The sequence below is a fragment of the Micropterus salmoides genome, unplaced genomic scaffold, assembly GCF_014851395.1.
Source record: "Micropterus salmoides isolate LMB-PRFRI ecotype aquatic unplaced genomic scaffold, ASM1485139v1 Ms_hic_scaffold_1724, whole genome shotgun sequence".
Lineage (NCBI taxonomy): Eukaryota > Metazoa > Chordata > Actinopteri > Centrarchiformes > Centrarchidae > Micropterus > Micropterus salmoides.
Genome location: NW_024040845.1, coordinates 1 through 17,458, shown reverse-complemented (window position 1 = coordinate 17,458; position 17,458 = coordinate 1). Strand labels below are relative to the sequence as shown.

Sequence of the window (17,458 nt, the reverse complement as noted above, 5' to 3'; positions counted from 1 at the left end):
GATGACCGTGGTGTTACGTGTCCGCGTCAAGATTACAGACAGTCCCGCCTCCTCTTGATAGACAGGATCAAACACCGCCCCTGAATGTCTCATAACAACAGCTGGCAGCAGGGAGGGAGAGAGAGAGAGAGAGAGAGAGAGAGAGAGAGAGAGAGAGGAGAGAGAGAGAGAGAGAGAGAGAGAGAGAGAGAAAGAGAGAGCAGGGAGAGAGCAGGGAGAGAGAGAGAGAGAAGAGAGAGAGAGCAGGGAGAGAGAGAGAGAGGGAGAGAGCAGGGAGAGAGAGAGCAGGGAGAGAGCAGGGAGAGAGAGAGAGAGAGAGAGCAGGGAGAGAGAGAGAGAGAGAGAGAGCAGGGAGAGAGAGAGAGAGAGAGAGAGCAGGGAGAGAGCAGGGAGAGCAGCAGCCGCACACTCATCTGCCGCCTGGCTCCGTGTAGACATCTAAGCTTTGACTGCTGCTCTCTGTAAGAAAATACACGTAACGACTTCTCCGACGTTCACACAGCCCAAGGCGCATGCTCAGACTAACTGACGGTGCAGTGTTTTATTCAGGAAATCAGAGGTGAGTACAGCAAATGCCAGCCACAGCTAAACGCAGTGAAATCTGCGCCTGTACTTTGTGGCTTTTTTTTATTTTTTATTTTCGCATCAAAGCCAGCTAACGGGTTAGCTTTGCCCGAATCACTTTTGGCCGCCCTTCTCATCAATGTCAAACAGAAAGAGCAGAGCAGAGTCTGTTTGAGCGGACTGTTAGCTAGCTTTCACAGTCCAGCACAAAGCGGGACGTTTGGTAACGTTAGGGGGGTTTCTTTGCTGTTAGCTTGTAAAGATACTTTTACAGTACCTTAAGCTAATCTCTTAGCGCTCGTATCGGGTTTCCTTGACCAGCCCTTTATGTTTATACAGCCGAAGATGACGCTTTAACATAAACTACAGCCTGAAATCAGTGACAGTTATCGTTAGCGCAGTATTGTTGAGGTACACGTCGACTCACTCTCTCAAGACTGTCCTGACGCAACAAAGCCTGTTACAAGTTATGTTCAGCCCTTTTCTTCCTCAGTTGTTGTTGTTGTTGTTGTTTTAGTAGTGCAAGTTTCCCTATTGTTTGGCTGTGAATCTTTCCAAGCCAGAGCACCCCTCAGACCCCAGTGGACCCAGTTCACCGACACCTTGTCCCCCGGTGAAGGCATCTGCTAAATAAACATGCATAAGAGTGACTGAAAATAGGTCTACATGGTATTCTTATCGAAAGGGAATTAAAAAAACAAACACAGTGAAGCTTTTGTCTTGACATGTTTTGACACGGTGTTAGTGGCCCTGTTGACAGTCCTTCTTTCTGCCTCTGCATGCGAATGTCATTTGCATTTGTGGTGGCACCAAGAACAAGAAAGCTGACCCCCCTCTGCCTTTCCTTCCTGCAGACCAGCCTCTCCGCTGACAGTAGAAGAACGATTAGTGTCAGCACGGGAGAAGAAAAACCCCACTGGCCATTAAAAAGACAAGGCCTAACAATCCACTAAGGCAGACATTCATGAGATTTTCCCCATATTCACCGATTGGCTCATATGGTTGTTTTTCTTGTTTGGCCTCTTAAGCTCGTTTGTGTGTGGCCCCATGCAACAACCAAACAAAGATTTAATTATATGCTCTGTAACTATAGCCTAGTAGTGACCCCGTGTTAAACTGGTTTAATGGTTTTTGTCTTGCTTTTGACATAGTTCTTTGACTTGCGAGGCTGTATTGCCATAACATGGTACATTACATACTAGTTTGGATCCTCATTATGAACACACTGGTCTAACCTTGATGCCCACCCCGCTCCCCCGCCTCATCCTCTACTCCCTCTGATTGTAGTTTCAGAACACCATGGGAAAATCCCTGCTTTAGATTTATGAAGATGATTAAACTGTTCTCTAAACTGGATCTGTTCTGTTGCATACATTTTGAATTTTCCTTGCTGTCAAAGCTGAGCACAGCAAACACAACCTCTTTTAAGTTATTAAACACTCATACTGCTGTTTCTTTTTGTTTAATGAAGAACACTAAATTTCAGTTTTCTTCAGGGATAGCATCGGGTTGTCTTTGTGTTTGACCTTACATTTTCAAATTGAGCCCCTCAGTATGTGTTACTTTGTACTTCTTTCTACTTCTCCACAGACACTGAAAAGTTTTAAAGATGACAACTTCATGGAGTGATAGACTGCAGAACTATGCAGACTTGCCTGCCAACATGGACGGCCTGACAATGAAAAAATACAGAAGAGAGCCATACCACAGGTAAGAAACGTGTTGAGGTACTAGGTGCATTTCTAAGTATCTGAAACTACATCCAGATGGGATACTTGAGCATTTTTGTTTACACAAATTGAGCAGCCAGACAAAAGAATTTTCCCTTCTGTTGTGTCGTAAACATGAATTACAGTGAAATGCAACTACTGGGGTGGGTAAAAAAAAAAAACCTTGATATTAAGGAAGGAATTACAGTCAGTCAGCCCATACACAAGCAGGCCATATTTCAAAAAGGTGAATTTGTAATAACAAGAAATGGATATATTTTTTTGGAACAATTACAAAAATCTCCAAATAAACTGCATCAACAGCAGGAATAGTTTTTTGGAAATCAAAACTTGGTTTGGCAGACTCAAACAAAATAGCTAGCATCAAACTGCCATGTAAGTGAATCTGAAGATTTTCTTCTGAACTTTCATACATCCTCTACACTGTTACTTTTTTATTGTCATTATAACTGAGTGAAATGTCACTGACCAACCAGATCACTGTGAAAATAATATTTAGCATTACAGGCTTTTACAATAGCCCAAACATTATAGAAAGTTTCTCTTCCAAAGGCATTTTTATTTTATACATTTTTGATGTATTAGTAATTAATATTATTGCTATTATTTCTGAATTGATTTGTCACTTAAGTTTGTGAACTTGAATTGGGATATAAATAGGTTTTGCTGGCTGAGATTTCATGTCCAATCGATTGTTTCTTGGGTGTGCTTTTCTGTCTGTTAAGCAAAATATACACCCTTCTTTCTGTAGACAGGAAACACCCTGTAATCACACTGGCTGAAAGGCTGATGTAAGGAGGCATTTTCTCCTTGTCAGAGTAATAAAACTTGTGTTGCTGTTCAATCTTTAACTCTGCCTGAGACGTGCGTGTCCACTGGGCACTGCTGTTCTTTTGCAGCCTTATATAATAAGCAATGCTCACAGGGCTTATGAAACTGCCACTCATCTGTTAGCTCTGTGTTTGCTGTGCTGACATAAGTCACCCAGTCCATGATCCTCCCAACCCCCAATCCTTTCCAGACACACTCACGCATACAATCAGACGTGCAAAGATAACAAAGATGGTATTGAGCTCACTAAACAGTATACTTGTGACGGCAGATCTGTTTAATTAAATTTACCATGGCTGCTTGGTCTCTTTAATCATGTTGTTTTTTTTAATGTAAGAGACCATTGAAGGTGACCTTTGGTTTGTCTCACAGACAGAGAAAGACAATTCCTTCAAAGTAAGAGCTCAGCTGAAGCAGTGCAGTCTGATAGTGAGCTGCGTGTCACATAGCAGAGGGCTGAAGACTCTGCCCAGCACAGATAAACTTTCTATCACACTGACTCCAATCACTGTCTTTGTGAGATTAGAGAGCATTGGAAAAAGTCTGGCCGATTGTCACACAGCTGTGCTCAGATGGAGTAAAAGTTTTGAAGGGATTCTGTCGTAGATGTGGTGTTGCCCTTGTGGGCTATTTAAAGGCAGTAGTTTTATCAGCAGGACCAAAGCTGAGGCTGAATCAGGTAATGACGTCACTCCCACCCACTGCCAGTATGGGTGTGCTTAGGAGAGGCACGACCTTACTTAAGTTATCATTATGGATGTCCTTTACTACTCCTCCCACAGGCATGGAGCAGGAGGTCACATATAAAATGATAACGGCACAGTGAAATAGAAGAGCTTGAAAACTGGGAAAGGCTTGTGTTCACTCAGTGCTGAGAAACACACAATGTAATGTAGTGCATTTGTTTTGATTGGTCAGGAGGACCTCTGCTTTGGACAGGTCTACATTATATGGAAGCTGAATAAGGCCAAATAATCTAAGCAATTGAATACCTACATAAATAACCAGTGCTAAATACCTAATGTTGAAGTGCACACACCGCTGAAATGAAAGCATTGAAATATTTTAATATTCAAGTTTTGCTATTTGAAAAACTAGATTTTTCCGAATTCATGAGTTCAAATGTTTTGGGTTTAAAGTCTTTATTTTCATGGATCATAGGACTGACAGAACATAATATCATTTCTGGCTCAGGCTTGATTGCTTATCCTCACTAGTTTCAAAGTTTTGAAATTTTCATTTTAAATTTTGGCTCACTCCAAATTTTTAAATTTCTTTTTCATACATTTTTATTTCAAAATTACTAATGAATTTGAATTTGAGCATTTTGAACATTTTTTGAATATCGAACACAATTTTTTTATTTACTAGTGATTAAATGTCACAATCATGTTTTCAGTTGCCTGTTTTTGCTTCCCTACATCCATAAAAAAAATAGAAAAAAATCTGCTTCTTCTCAGAAACAAGTCAAGTTATTGTGCAAATGTTTAGATTGAATCAGATCTCATATGGTAAGCAGCTGTTGCTTGGGGCCGGGGCTTGCTTGATTCTACCTGACTTGTGATTGTTCTGGATATCTTTGAGGGCCCACAAACATCATGCACAACAACAACCCTGACTGACACACAACAACAGAGAATGACGGGGAATGGCCACAATCATTTTTGCAACAAGTCAGAAAATTTCTGAATGGCAAGAAAGCAAAGCGGGGGGGGCGGGGGGTATTGTTTGTGGGCCAGAGCTGCCCATGAGAGCAGGTCGGACTAACTGAGAGTCAAACTGAGGTTTAATTTCGCACAGAATGCATCGCCAGTCGTCTACTGGACTAAGATCTAAATGGCAACTTGTTCACTATGGATCTGCTGCCAGGTATTTCACAACTGATTGAAGAGATTGGTGAAGATGAAGGTCATTATTTAATGGCAAGAAACCTAGGCTGTCAGTCAGTTTCGAGCTTGTGTATCAGATTATTGTGCTAGTTAACAGTGATGTTACCTTGTTTTTGCTTCAGTGTGACATTTTTGTTCTCCCTTTTTAGCTCATTTACATCTTATTTCTAGCATGACTAACTATTGACTGGTGTGGAAATATCTAGGAACACAGCTACAGACACAGATGTTGAAGATAAGCTATGTATTGTGCCACCAGTTATGTTGATGTAAATAATAGTGATATTAAGTACGCTTGTGATATTCAGCGTTTCACTGTACTTTGTTCCAGTTTTTTCAGATATTGTCAAAACTGATAATTTAGCTTTTCCTAAGCTAAGTTTGCAAGTCACTAAGAAGTACCACCAACATTGTAACAGATCTAAAATAATATACTTCACAAAGCAAACAGTCAATCTGCAACTTCCAGCAATGAATGTGTAGAATGACGTGTATTAATAGTCATCATGGCTATTGCGATCATGGTTATCATTGTGTTGTTTCTTTAAATTTGCCCTATATTGTTTCATTAAGTGCGGGACTAAATTTAACTTTGCTATCTTTCTTTAATGGATGCTGAAAACTTTAGAATTCTTGCAATGTAATGTCACACAATTTATTATTTTAAATACAAATGTCACATAATGAAAACATAGGTGAAAAACAAACCTTTGATGTTATTGTTGCCAGATAATTAAATCTGCTTAACGTGGAACCCTGTTGGGTTCATGCGGGTTCAACTTGTGACACAGTAAGACATGGAATGTCACTGTTATTGTTATTAGCCGAAAAGTGACGAGAGGCTGACTTGGATACATTTTTGATATAAGCAGCACATAATGTCAACACTAATAATAATAGTTATGAATGCAAATGACACATAGCTTGAGGGCTATTTTAATGTCAGAATGTCTATAATCTCCCTGTGTCCACTCACTGACAGAAGTATATGCAGTAACAATATAGGATCATCAAATTGCTTAATCCCACTAATACTTGAAGTACTGAACATGTGCACATTTCCTTGTGTAATTAACTTATTGTGTTGTAGCAGTGTTTTTGGTACATTTTCACACTACCAGCTTTTTTAAAGTACTGAATAGACCCACTATATCCCACAATCTGGGTTATAGTAGGTCTATTCATTTGGTGAAACAGCTCAAATAAATATATTCTGCAGAGCACAGTGCAGCCTGCCAGAATAAATGCTAATCTTATTATTGAATATTGCATTGCAACTGAAACATTTTCTCAACTTTTTTTTTCTCTAGAGTGTTTGTCAACAGAAGCTTGGCAATGGAGAAGATAAAGTGCTTTGGCTTTGATATGGATTACACTTTAGCAGGTAAGTTGAATACAAACTCACCTTACTAATCACCAGTATCGAAGCAGTTGCTTTATGATTTAGTTGATCTTTTTTGAAAATTTTGACTTGGAAAAAGTACAAATCATTTGCTGGTTACTGCCTCTTAACAATGAGGATTTAATTTTTTTTTCTTCTTTTGTCACTTCCTTGTTGTTAATTGAATTTTAAAGTGAAAATAGACAAATACATTAATTGGTAGTTAACAACAATCATTTGTTCCAGCCGCGCACACGGTACTACTACTACTACTACTACTTTTAAATGTTCAGTATGCGGCCCCACTTGGCTAGAGGGTTGCATAGAAATCCTCAGTTTACATACGTTGTCCTTCCTGTTGTCATATTAATAATGAAGACTAGTACAAATAAGCAAGTGTCACTTGTTAGTCCAGCCCAACAAAAACGTTAAGAGACAGTAAATGCATCCACTGAAGTCAATCAAAAAATATGCATTGATCAAAAAGAGAAGAAAATAACATTTTATTAATACCTGGGTAGATTTGTATTTTGACAGAGTATGTATTTTCTGATTACCTTTTGAATCTGAAAAAAAATCCATAGTTGTTGAAAAAGGTATATAGTGTCCTGACTTTTCAACTCTGGCTACCCTACCATCCCCCCAGGCCTGCAGCTTGTTGTCTACAAAATATTATTTAGGTCAATGCCAGTGACACATCAAGCACAATATAACACTTTGATAACAAAATGCTAAGCATAGCTCTCTGGTACACAAAGTGGATTGCATGGAGATGCTCTTTTTCCTACTGACCAGTAACTGGGCCAAATATATCCAGATTTTTCATGCTACTTTGTTCTGTGACTCAGATCCAGTTTTTGGTCTCTCCATTTCTAAAAATAAATCCTCCCTGACTTTGAAAAGCAGGTCGCGTTTGTTTGTTGAGTTCACCACTGATGGCTCCCTTGAGAACGGGGATCACTCGTAGTCCCTGTCTGGCTCTGTACCTCTATCCCTGTTCAAAATGCAGAAGATTTCACAGACGCTCAGCTGTTGACATGACTCTGTTTATGGGCGCTCATAACCAAGTGTTAATGTTTGCTTGAAGCTAGCTATCATGTATCTTTGGATGGTGTTCAGGTTTTGACCACAGAAATACTTTATCATCTCCAGGGAGCTGGTTGTGTCACAGAGTGGCTGCTGCTTCGCCACAGCCCCCTGCACTGACTTCAGGATTTGTTTTTAGGGGGAGTTCAGACGTGCAAAGTGTGCTTTTAAAAAAATCCTTAGCACTTAATTTCTGTATGAAACTGTAACTATTAAATGTTCACAGTATGGCAATGTGCCGAAAACCAATTTGATGATTGTGTATATCCTGAAAAGTTGTTTGAGGCATGAGAAAAATGTTGGCAGTGCTCATACCTCGTATGTAATAGTTAAACTAACGGATGTTTAAACCTCCAAAGCCACCATATTAACTGGTAGCAATGTGTTTTATTCCAACCAGCAATGATTGGTTTGCCAGAGCTGAAGAAGGGAAGCAACTGTAACGACCATAGCATCTCAGTATGGCAGAGCCGATATGTCACAAGCTTGTGTCCACAGAGTTGCATAACTACTGTTGCTGTCAGAAGGGGGAGACAAAAGTTCTGCACAGTAGATTTAAGTAAAAGTTTCTCAGTTCTTTGATGTTTACTTTTAAAGTAGTCATGATAGAAACATGCTGATGCACATGTCCTGATGCAGGTAAATATTCTACATGCTAGTGCCTTATCTGTTGTTTTTCTACAGCACGGTTGGGTAATGTGATTATATATACACTGATCAGCCACAACATTATGACCCCCCCTTGCCTAATATTGTGTAGATCCTCTTTTTGCTGCCAAAACAGCCCTGAACTGGCATGGATTCCACTAGACCTCTGAAGGTGTGCTGTGGTATCTGGCACCAAGACATAATTCCCCAGATCTCAATCCAATCGGGTATCTGTGGGATGTGCTGAACAAACAAGTCCAATTCATGGAGGCAACTTACAGGACTTAAAGGATCTGCTAACGTCTTGGTGCCAGATACCACAGTACACCTTCAGAGGTCTAATGGAGTCCATGCCTCGACAGGTCAGGACTGTTTTGCTGGCAAATGGGGGACCTACACAAGGTAAAGCATGAGATCATAATGTTGTGGCTGACCAGTGTATATACAAGACAATACATAAACCGTTTAGTAAGAGTTTAAGTCAAAAATTATACTTGTGCAAAATATCAGTAAAATCCTTTAAAGCCGCTGAAAACTTAAATATCCTTAATAATTCATGACTAAATAAGCAAAAATAAAGTGAAAGTTCAAGGGGAAAAATGCATCAGTATTAGTTAATCTGGATTTTGATTCAAATACTGTATTTGTAAACTGTGGTTGGTGCACAGAGGTACATGACGGCACATTTTATTCAGTTGAGCTCCACCTTGTTCAAATCAGTAAGACACAAACAGCATAGTCCGAATTCTCTCAATTCAAGTTATCTGTTTAAACTTTGACAGAATTTTGTGTAATTGTGGGACTCCAAGGCTCATATTAAGAAGCTGATTGAGAAAATATGTTTTCAGTTTTATACAGTATATCTCTGTGTCTTACATCATTTTGGGCAATGTGATGATGTATCATCACACTAATTTGTTGGATTTACATTAACAACAACATTCCTGTGTATTTATTGTTTCTCAATAGATTTATCAGATAATTCACTATAACCACACATACCGATGTCGCTTATTACAATAGAGGATTTTCTCTATACTGCCCACTCCTGTTGCAGTGTTGTATGCAGTTTCACAACTTTTGATTGCATTATATAGCAACACAAAAGAAAAAGAAATCTAACCAGTGATGTTATTAAACATTGACATTTTGAGCAATAAGTTTATTCGACACCTTATCAAGTTTAAGAGGTGTGTATGAAGGTAAACAGAACATGGCCCAGGATGCTGATGGTGTACTCCTGTTGTTTCATGGTGCTAGGATGCATCTTAAGTCATCACCCACCATATAAAGATCAAAGATTGGGCTTCTCCAAAGTCCCTAGTGCTGAAACCTGTACAACAACAAGTGCATGCATACATGTCACATGGTAAAATTTTGAAAGTTATGGGGGTTGTGTGGTGTGGGGACAGAGAGGACCCAAATGCTATGTTCGTAGGGAAGGAGGTTTATTGAGGGAGAAAGGGGTAGAGGGACTAGAGTGGAGGAAGAGGTAGATGTCGGGGAAGCACAGGCACGGGGAACCAAGGAGACAGAGGGGGCCAGGGAGCCGGGGAACACAGGGGCCGAGGAAGCGAGGAGAGGTGGGAGAACAGGGAGGACGCCGTGAGGGAAGTCTGAGGAGGAGAGGGCCGGTGGATGAGCCCAGCCGACTGAATGGAGGACGAGGGTGAGTGAACCTGGGAGGGAAACAGACAGAGAGACAGGGTTAGGGATGACGGCGACAAGGCACAGGGAAAATGTGAAAAAAACAAGAAACATGAAAGCCTGAACACAGAGGTGGCACCGGGTACGGAGCAACAACGATCAAGCGAGGATGGTGTGGAGAACCGGGGTTGAAATACAGGAAGCCATGAGGTGATTACTGGCAGGTGTGGCAGGCTGACGAGGTGGCTGATGAGATGCAGGTGCAAGGAGTTGGCTGGGCTCAGGAGCAGAGGGAGAGAGAGAGCACACAGGGGAGAAAACACAGGGAGGCAGGCAGGGAACAGAAAACCAAGAAAAAAGCGGAATAACTGATAAAAAGGAGAAAAAACCAGGACACTCACCGTCAGCCACCACAACACTCTGTGAACTAAATCAACATTGAATGAGACAACATTGCCTCATCTGTTCTTTGTGCTCTAAAAGGGAGCACATGATGGCCTGCAGAAAATATTGCTCAAACACACAATTAGGCCCAGATTGTACAGAGAGATACACACAGTTTTGTCCTAGTTTTCCAACAGACTTTTGGCTGAAGTGTAGGGCCCCAGGGCTGTGCTTAAGTTTTTTTCCACAATATGCTTGATAGTGCCATAAATCTGTGACAAAGGCCTACATCTGAATATTAGTGGCTACAGATAAATTAAGACTAATATCTAAGATAGATTGCAATGTGACATGGTTCAGATAAAATCTCAACACTTTATATGATTTGGATTTAGTGGTCTATTAGTAGAAGAGTGCAGGTTGTTTACCTTGTGTGTGAGGGGTGTACATTACAGGCCTGAAGTCATCAGAGGCCTGTTCCAGAATGCAGGTTTAAGATGTCCAGCTTGTTTAACTTGCAGGAGATTTTTGCGTACACCTTATCATTGTGGGTCGTCGTTTCCAATGCCGATGGATTTCGTCCAACAACAAAACAAACTCTACATGCAATCAGTTTGTCGTTTCAGAATTTTTAAAATGGTGCCTGAAATAAAATGCTCCCGAGTACTCGACCAATCAGAAATGTTCTGTGCTGCAAGCTCCCAAAGTTGTTGTTATTTTAAGTATACCCCCTAAACATTTTTGGGGGGAAACTTAATTTAGACCCTGGCCCCTTGGGTGGAAATGCACTCCAAAGGTTCCTAGTCCTTGGGGAAAGTTCCTGTGGTGCAAACACTGCTAAACTCTGACTCTATCCCTGAACTCTGAGTTGACTAACCCTGAGATGGGAAACTGAAGAGTTTTCGGTACTAGTTCCAGAACAGATGATCTGAGTTAGTTCAATCATCTCGAGTATGTTCACTCTGAGTTAAGCCAGGTTAAGCACGAGCATGAGGAATGGGTAAATAAAGCGCAGAACCTCCATTAGCCTCCATGTAAATCCAGTGGTGCTAGAAATATGAATGTATGCCATGTGGACCATGACATTTAAAAAACGGAAGTGGAGAAAGTAGTCAGTAATTTCCTAATGGATGCCGTAACCTGGTGGGGACAAAATGCAGGTGGCTGCAAGTGAAGATGAAAATATGGATCAAACAGCGAAGACATAGTTTACTTATTTATTTTATGATTGAAAAGTCACATTCTGACCCACTAATAATGAATTTGCAGTTGAAAAGGTGTCTAGTTTCAAACTGACTGTACATTTTAGATGTCTATTTTACGTGTGTAAATATTTCAACATAGTCACTCAAATGCTTTCAAAACATGTTAAGACTAAATTCAGCCTATATTCAAAAAACTCACTTTTGAAATGCATTTTATCAAGTTTTACAATCTTAAAGTTGTTTCAGCTGCACCACAGTCATCCTCACTCAGAAATATTCACATAATCTCCAACATGATATGCCTTCTTGGAGTCTCTGGGTTGCATCCTGGAAAGGATTCCAGATATGGACTCTAGTTCTACTTGGAGACTTCAAAGCGTACATAGGCAACAATGGAGAAACCTGGTGGGGGGTGATTGGGAAGAACGGCCTGCTTAATCTAAATGGAAGTGGTGTTTTGTTATTGGACTTCTGTGCTAGTCATGGATTGACCATAACAAACACCATATTCAAGCATAGGGTGAGTCATTAGTGTACTTTAGTACCAGAGTATCTTAGGTCTTGGAGTGGAACCTTCAGCACGCACTTGGGCGGTTTGCAGCTGAGTGTGAAGTGGCTGGGATAAGAGTCAGCATCTTCAAGTCCCAGTGGATTGAGTTTCTGCCCCAAGGGAAAGGAGTTTAAGTATCACTGAATTTATGGTAAAATGGAGCATGAGATTGACAGGAGGATTGGTGTGGCCTCAGTAGTAATGCACGTGTTGTACCGGACTGTTGTTGTGAAGAGGGAGCTGAGCCAGAAGGCAAAGCTTTTTGATTTACCAATTGATCAACATTCCAACCATGACCTATGGTCATAACTGTGAGTGATGACCGAAAGAACGAGATTGCCGATACAAGCAAGTGAAAATACCTTTTTCTGTAGGGTGACTGGGCTCAGCCTTTTAGTTAGCAGGAGTTCGGAGTAGGGCCGCTGTTCCTTCTCGTCAAAAGGTGATGTTTTCCCAGGCATGTCCAACTAGGAGGAGGCTGGGCTGGATCCAGAATTGGCTGGATCAGGGATTATATTTGTCATCTGGCCTGGGAACGCCTCGGGGTCCCCTAGGAAGAGCTGGAAAATGTTGCTGGGGAAAGGGACATCTGGAATACTTTGCTTAGCCTTCTGCCGCCTGACCCAATCTCGGACAATCTGAATAAAATGGATGGAAGAGGAAATAAAATGGTGTGTCAGATAGCTCCTTCAGGCCTAGCAGGTGGGGAGGAGTCAGAGAGAAAGTCGGAGTTTGTTGAAGGAAACTCTGGCGAGCTACCCCACACATCAGCAATAGGAGCAGCTCATGTATAATTAACTGTCAACAATCTCATCAGAAATACAAAGTAACAGAACCCTGAACCTAAGGGCTGCTCCTCGCCTCAGCTCTAAGGAGGTGTGTGTGTGTGTGTACATACACATGCATAGTGACAGTGTTAGAAATGTGAGAAGGGGTTTACAGCATGGAACTACTGCTCATGCCTTCGAACATGTGAAATAGTGGGGACGTCTAGAATTACTTTTGAAAAGGATACAATGTAGGTCATGGGTTTCATGTGTCCGTGTGGAGTTGTTCAAGGTTTTCGGAAGTAAATGGTTTTAGTGTCATTAAAACGTCAAAACAACAACCAAAAACAGCTAAAGACAAAGATTGTGGTCAGTGTTGGATTCTGCAGTGTTTTTCCAAGCCTGTCAAAGTTTTCGTTGTCACGTTTGATTTCCTGTATTTGTGTTTATCACTTATCTGAACCAGTCCTTTGTAAGTAATGTCGATAAAATCTGATCAAACCATACCCACAGACTCCTGATAAAGCGTATTTGCAAGTTTTTAAACTCCTTAATAAATAATGTAATAGAAGAGTATTAAATGTTTGAAACCGAGATAGCAGGGGTTCTAAAGTCATGTTAAGAATACATTTTTATTTAGTTTTTTAAGTTCTTAAGCAACACTGTAACAAAGTTTTTTTTCCCAAACTTTATTTTGTGGGTTGCACATTTAGTCATATTTATCAATATTTATTATTATATATTTTTTTTATAGGTATTTGAAAAAAAATGTTGTGTAATAATTGTGTAGCAAAAAACCCTCCTGATCCTAAATGATTAGCCTTACTCACTTTTATATTGAGACGGGATTTTATATATCCTAGAGTAAGTTGTGAGAGTGTAATACACCAGTGTCCCAAGGTCAACATGTGAAAAGAGCTGCCCAGTGAGCTAAAGAAAGAGAGTGATGATACTAAAGGTGACAGAGGGTGAAAAATGAGCAAGGAGGCGGAGGAAAGGCAGTTTAGTTGGTGTACGCTACTGCTCTGGGCAGAGGGCCCAAACCCTCAGTTTGCTGGGAGACACAGCGGGGGGCGGGGGTGGGGGTGAACTGCAAGAGGTTACGTGATTATAATGCAGAAACAGGCTTACAGAGTAGGAGTGTCAACAAACGGACCAAGCTTTACTGAAGATTTTCCTGTAACTCAGTGCATACTCATTATGCTCCTGTAACCCAGCATTAGACACAAGTGCACACATTTTGCAGAGTAGGACACAGATGTTTTCCTGTGTATCCTGCAGTGCTGTTCCCCCACATTTGTCCTCTTTCTAAGCATCATCAGCCAATATTTCTTCCCCTCCAGTGGCCCTCCACCTCCCCACTGGGAGTGTAGAAAGCATGCAACAACACAAGCGCATTCTCCGTTTTGTATTATAACATCTGACTTACTCTTTTCCCAGTGTCAGATAGCATTTTAATCCTATGCCAGCCTTTTCTTAGCCTAGCATCAATCAGTGTTTTATTTTCAGGGCCCACCCCTGGCCTCGGTTTTGGTTTGGCCCCGGGGTAAATATCTGGCTCTGGCGGTGACAGGGTGGGAGCGCGTTGTTCTGGCAGGGCTCATTAGAGTTGCTGCTGAAAGTTGAGTGACTTTTCATTTTCACGCCTGATCCTGTTTCCTTGTGGATTTACGTGCAGAACATCAAGGCCCTTATTAATACCGTGGGGTGGGGGGTACTACTGTAGAGTGAGAACATCCTGTTATCAAAATACTGAGACAACATCACAGGCCCTCAGTGGATGAGGTAGCCTTAAAAAAGTCACATGTATATATTGCGTAACATGAGTGAGCTCCCCAGACAGTGACGTCCCAAAGGTCTTATTTAATATTTCCTCGCTCTTCGACCCTCCCTTGAACCGAAAGTCCTTCTGCTCTGAGGAGCGAGGAGGGATCTCTGAGGAGTCATGAGCGACCCTGTACTGGATATCAATCATTGATTGGACGCTGCAGCTGATCTGATACATCACAACATCACTGGAGTTTCATACCGGAGTTTCTCCCAGTAGAAATGATTCCTGTGCCTCTGAGCAGGACAGTACACAGTATAAATCCAGAACGCAGGTTGTTATTTATGTGCAGGTGTTGAAGGTGTTTGTTAAACATGTAAAGAGAGAAAACACTGCTCCTCCGGCAGTTATAACTGTGAGCCTTTATTAGTATTGGAGTGCACAAACTCCATAAAAAGTCTGCTGTTAAAGCCGACTGACCACTGATCCAGCTGTGATCAGCTGCCACTGTCATCAGAAACGGACTTATTTTATGTGACGTTTATTACAAAGGGACGTCTCATTTCTCTCCAAGAATGTTTCCTTAGTTCTTCTTTCCTCACATGGTTTCCTTGATTACATGTTCTACGAGCTCTCCTGGCAACCTTTTTCAAGTTTTAACTGTCTGGACCAAATCTGGACATATGTTGCCATTATTTGATTTGTTTTATTATTTCTGTATTGTTTTATCTCTCTCTCTCTCTTGCTCTCTCTTGATTTGTTGAACCATCCACTCATGCTGTGTAGAAGCTAGATAATGAACAAACACTAACATACCAAGCTTATCAAGCTGTAACAGTGATTAAAGCAACTGAAGACATAGCATTGCACAATCGTCAACATTGCACAAATGTCGACACCAAAATCTGTGGCTTCAACAGGAGATTGGACACCAAACTGTACAAACTGTATATTGTGCTCTTTTGTTGGGGGGAAATGTGGTAACCTGTCTGTACGTGTGTGTTTAATTTCTAGTGTACAAGTCACCGGAGTACGAGTCACTAGGTTTTGAACTCACAGTGGAGCGGCTGGTTTCCATCGGCTACCCCCAGGAGCTGCTCAGCTTCGTCTATGACCCGTCCTTTCCCACCAGGTCAGACCAGTCGCACCCCACCACGCAGATATCATGATGATGACGATGGCCATCAGGTCAATGGCAAACTGCTGCTTCTATTACCTCTTATAATTGTAGCCCTTCAACCTAAACTCAGTGGAAATACAGTATCTCACAAAAGTGAGTACACCCCTCACATATATGTAAATATTTGATTATATCTTTTCATGTGACAAAACTGAAGAAATGACACTTTGCTACAATGTAAAGTAGTGAGTGTTCAACTTGTATAACAGTTAGGGCTGAACGAAATCGTTTTCAAATCAAAATTGCTATTTGAATGAACGCGATTAGCTAATTGTGAAGACTGCGATTAAAATGTAGGTTAATTATACAGCGCATCTGACCCGTTTTAAACAGTCGTGCAGTTACAGATTCACTCCGTTGTCATCCTTGTGTGACAGAATTTCTAACCAATCACAAGCACCATACGCCTCCTGTTAGAGTCCTACTCACCAATCAGAATGGGCACACAGTGTGTACATTTTACAACAACAAACGAAACCAGAGGAAAACGTGGGATATTGGCGTCAGACGAACAGACACAGGGAGCGGCTGTGCCATGACTTTGTCCTTTGTCAACTCACATTGAAGTGTTTCAGCAGCGGAGTGTTTAGCCTGCCCTACGTTGTTGACGTGCTGTTAATTTGTCATTTTGTGTGCTTCAACTATGGATAACAGCTCTCTGTGAACTGGTTTTGTGCTGGTCTCCGCAGGCTACATATTGCACATGGAATATTTCAGAATAAGAGCGTTTTTTCTGCCTGAATTTGCTGACTTGTTCAGATTTTGTTAATTTGTTCAGCTGTCCTTGATGGTTGTGCTTCTATCATGATTAGTAGGCTACGTTGTTAAATAGTTTGTTTTTTGTCTATTTTAATGTTACTGTTAATTGTTGATATACAATCGGGAGTCAGCACAGGTGTCTTTTATTTTGAAAATCGACCAGATTCTCTATGCCGTCTGACTTCCTGTCCGGTTCATCTGCTCTGTTCTGCTTGACGCAGCTTCCATCAAAAATAGATTGGCAGGGAATTTTGAAATATATCTGAACTTTTTTCTTCCAAAATAATTGCAAATCGAATCATAATTGCAATATCTGGCAGAAAAATTGCAATTGTTTTCCCCTAATAACTGTGTAAATTTGCTGTCCCCTCAAAATAACACATCACACATCCATTAATGTCTAAACGCCGGTTAGACTTTAAGTGAAAATGTCCTAATTGGGTCCAAAGTGTCAAAAGTTTGTGGCCACCATTATTTCCATCACTGTCTTAACCCTCATGGGCATGGAGTTCACCAGAGCTTCACAGGTTGCCACTGGAGTCCTCTTCCACTCCTCCATGACGACATCACGGAGCTGGTGGATGTTAGAGACCTTGCGCTCCTCCCCCTTTCGTTTGAGGATGCCTCACAGATGCTCAGTAGGGTTTATGTCTGGAGACATACTTGGCCAGTCCATCACCTTTACCCTCAGCTTCTTTTGCAAGGCAGTGGTCGTCTTGGAGGTATATTTAGGTTCGTTAACATGTTGGAATACTGCCCTGCGGCCCAGTCTCCGAAGGGAGGGGATCATGCTCTGCATCAGTATGTCACAGTACATGTTGGCATTCACGGAACTGTAGCTCCCCAGTGCCGGCAGCAATCATGCAGCCCCAGACCATGACACTCCTAACATCATCCTTGACTGTAGGCGAGGCACACTTGTCTTTGTACTCCTCACCTGGTTGCCGCCACACACGCTTGACACCATCTGAACCAAACTATTCCCGGATGCTCTGCTCTGATTGGACTCTCTCACTCTGGACCCCAGCTCTGTACAGCAGGGTTCGGGTTCGGCACGCATCTATTTTCA

The 17,458-nt window shown here is 41.4% G+C and overlaps 1 protein-coding gene across 1 annotated transcript; it reads left to right on the top strand.

Annotated features, from left to right (window-relative positions):
* Positions 1 to 368: 368 nt before the first annotated feature.
* Positions 369 to 16,654, top strand: LOC119908268 (cytosolic purine 5'-nucleotidase-like). Its single transcript, XM_038725983.1, has 4 exons — positions 369 to 559; positions 2,155 to 2,274; positions 6,325 to 6,398; positions 15,465 to 16,654. Exons 2-4 carry the CDS (start codon positions 2,174 to 2,176, stop codon positions 15,617 to 15,619), a joined length of 330 nt encoding a protein of 109 aa, XP_038581911.1. The 5' UTR covers positions 369 to 559; positions 2,155 to 2,173; the 3' UTR covers positions 15,620 to 16,654.
* The last annotated feature ends 804 nt before the right edge of the window (positions 16,655 to 17,458 follow it).

What these genes read in the sequence shown, in the direction of transcription:
- LOC119908268 (XM_038725983.1), top strand. Translation starts at nt 2,174, where the DNA reads ATGACAACTTCATGGAGTGATAGACTGCAGAACTATGCAGACTTGCCT. An exon ending in AGAAGAGAGCCATACCACAG is followed by an intron (nt 2,275 to 6,324) that starts GTAAGAAACGTG and finishes TTTTTTCTCTAG; the next exon opens with AGTGTTTGTCAACAGAAGCT. An exon ending in TATGGATTACACTTTAGCAG is followed by an intron (nt 6,399 to 15,464) that starts GTAAGTTGAATA and finishes TTTAATTTCTAG; the next exon opens with TGTACAAGTCACCGGAGTAC.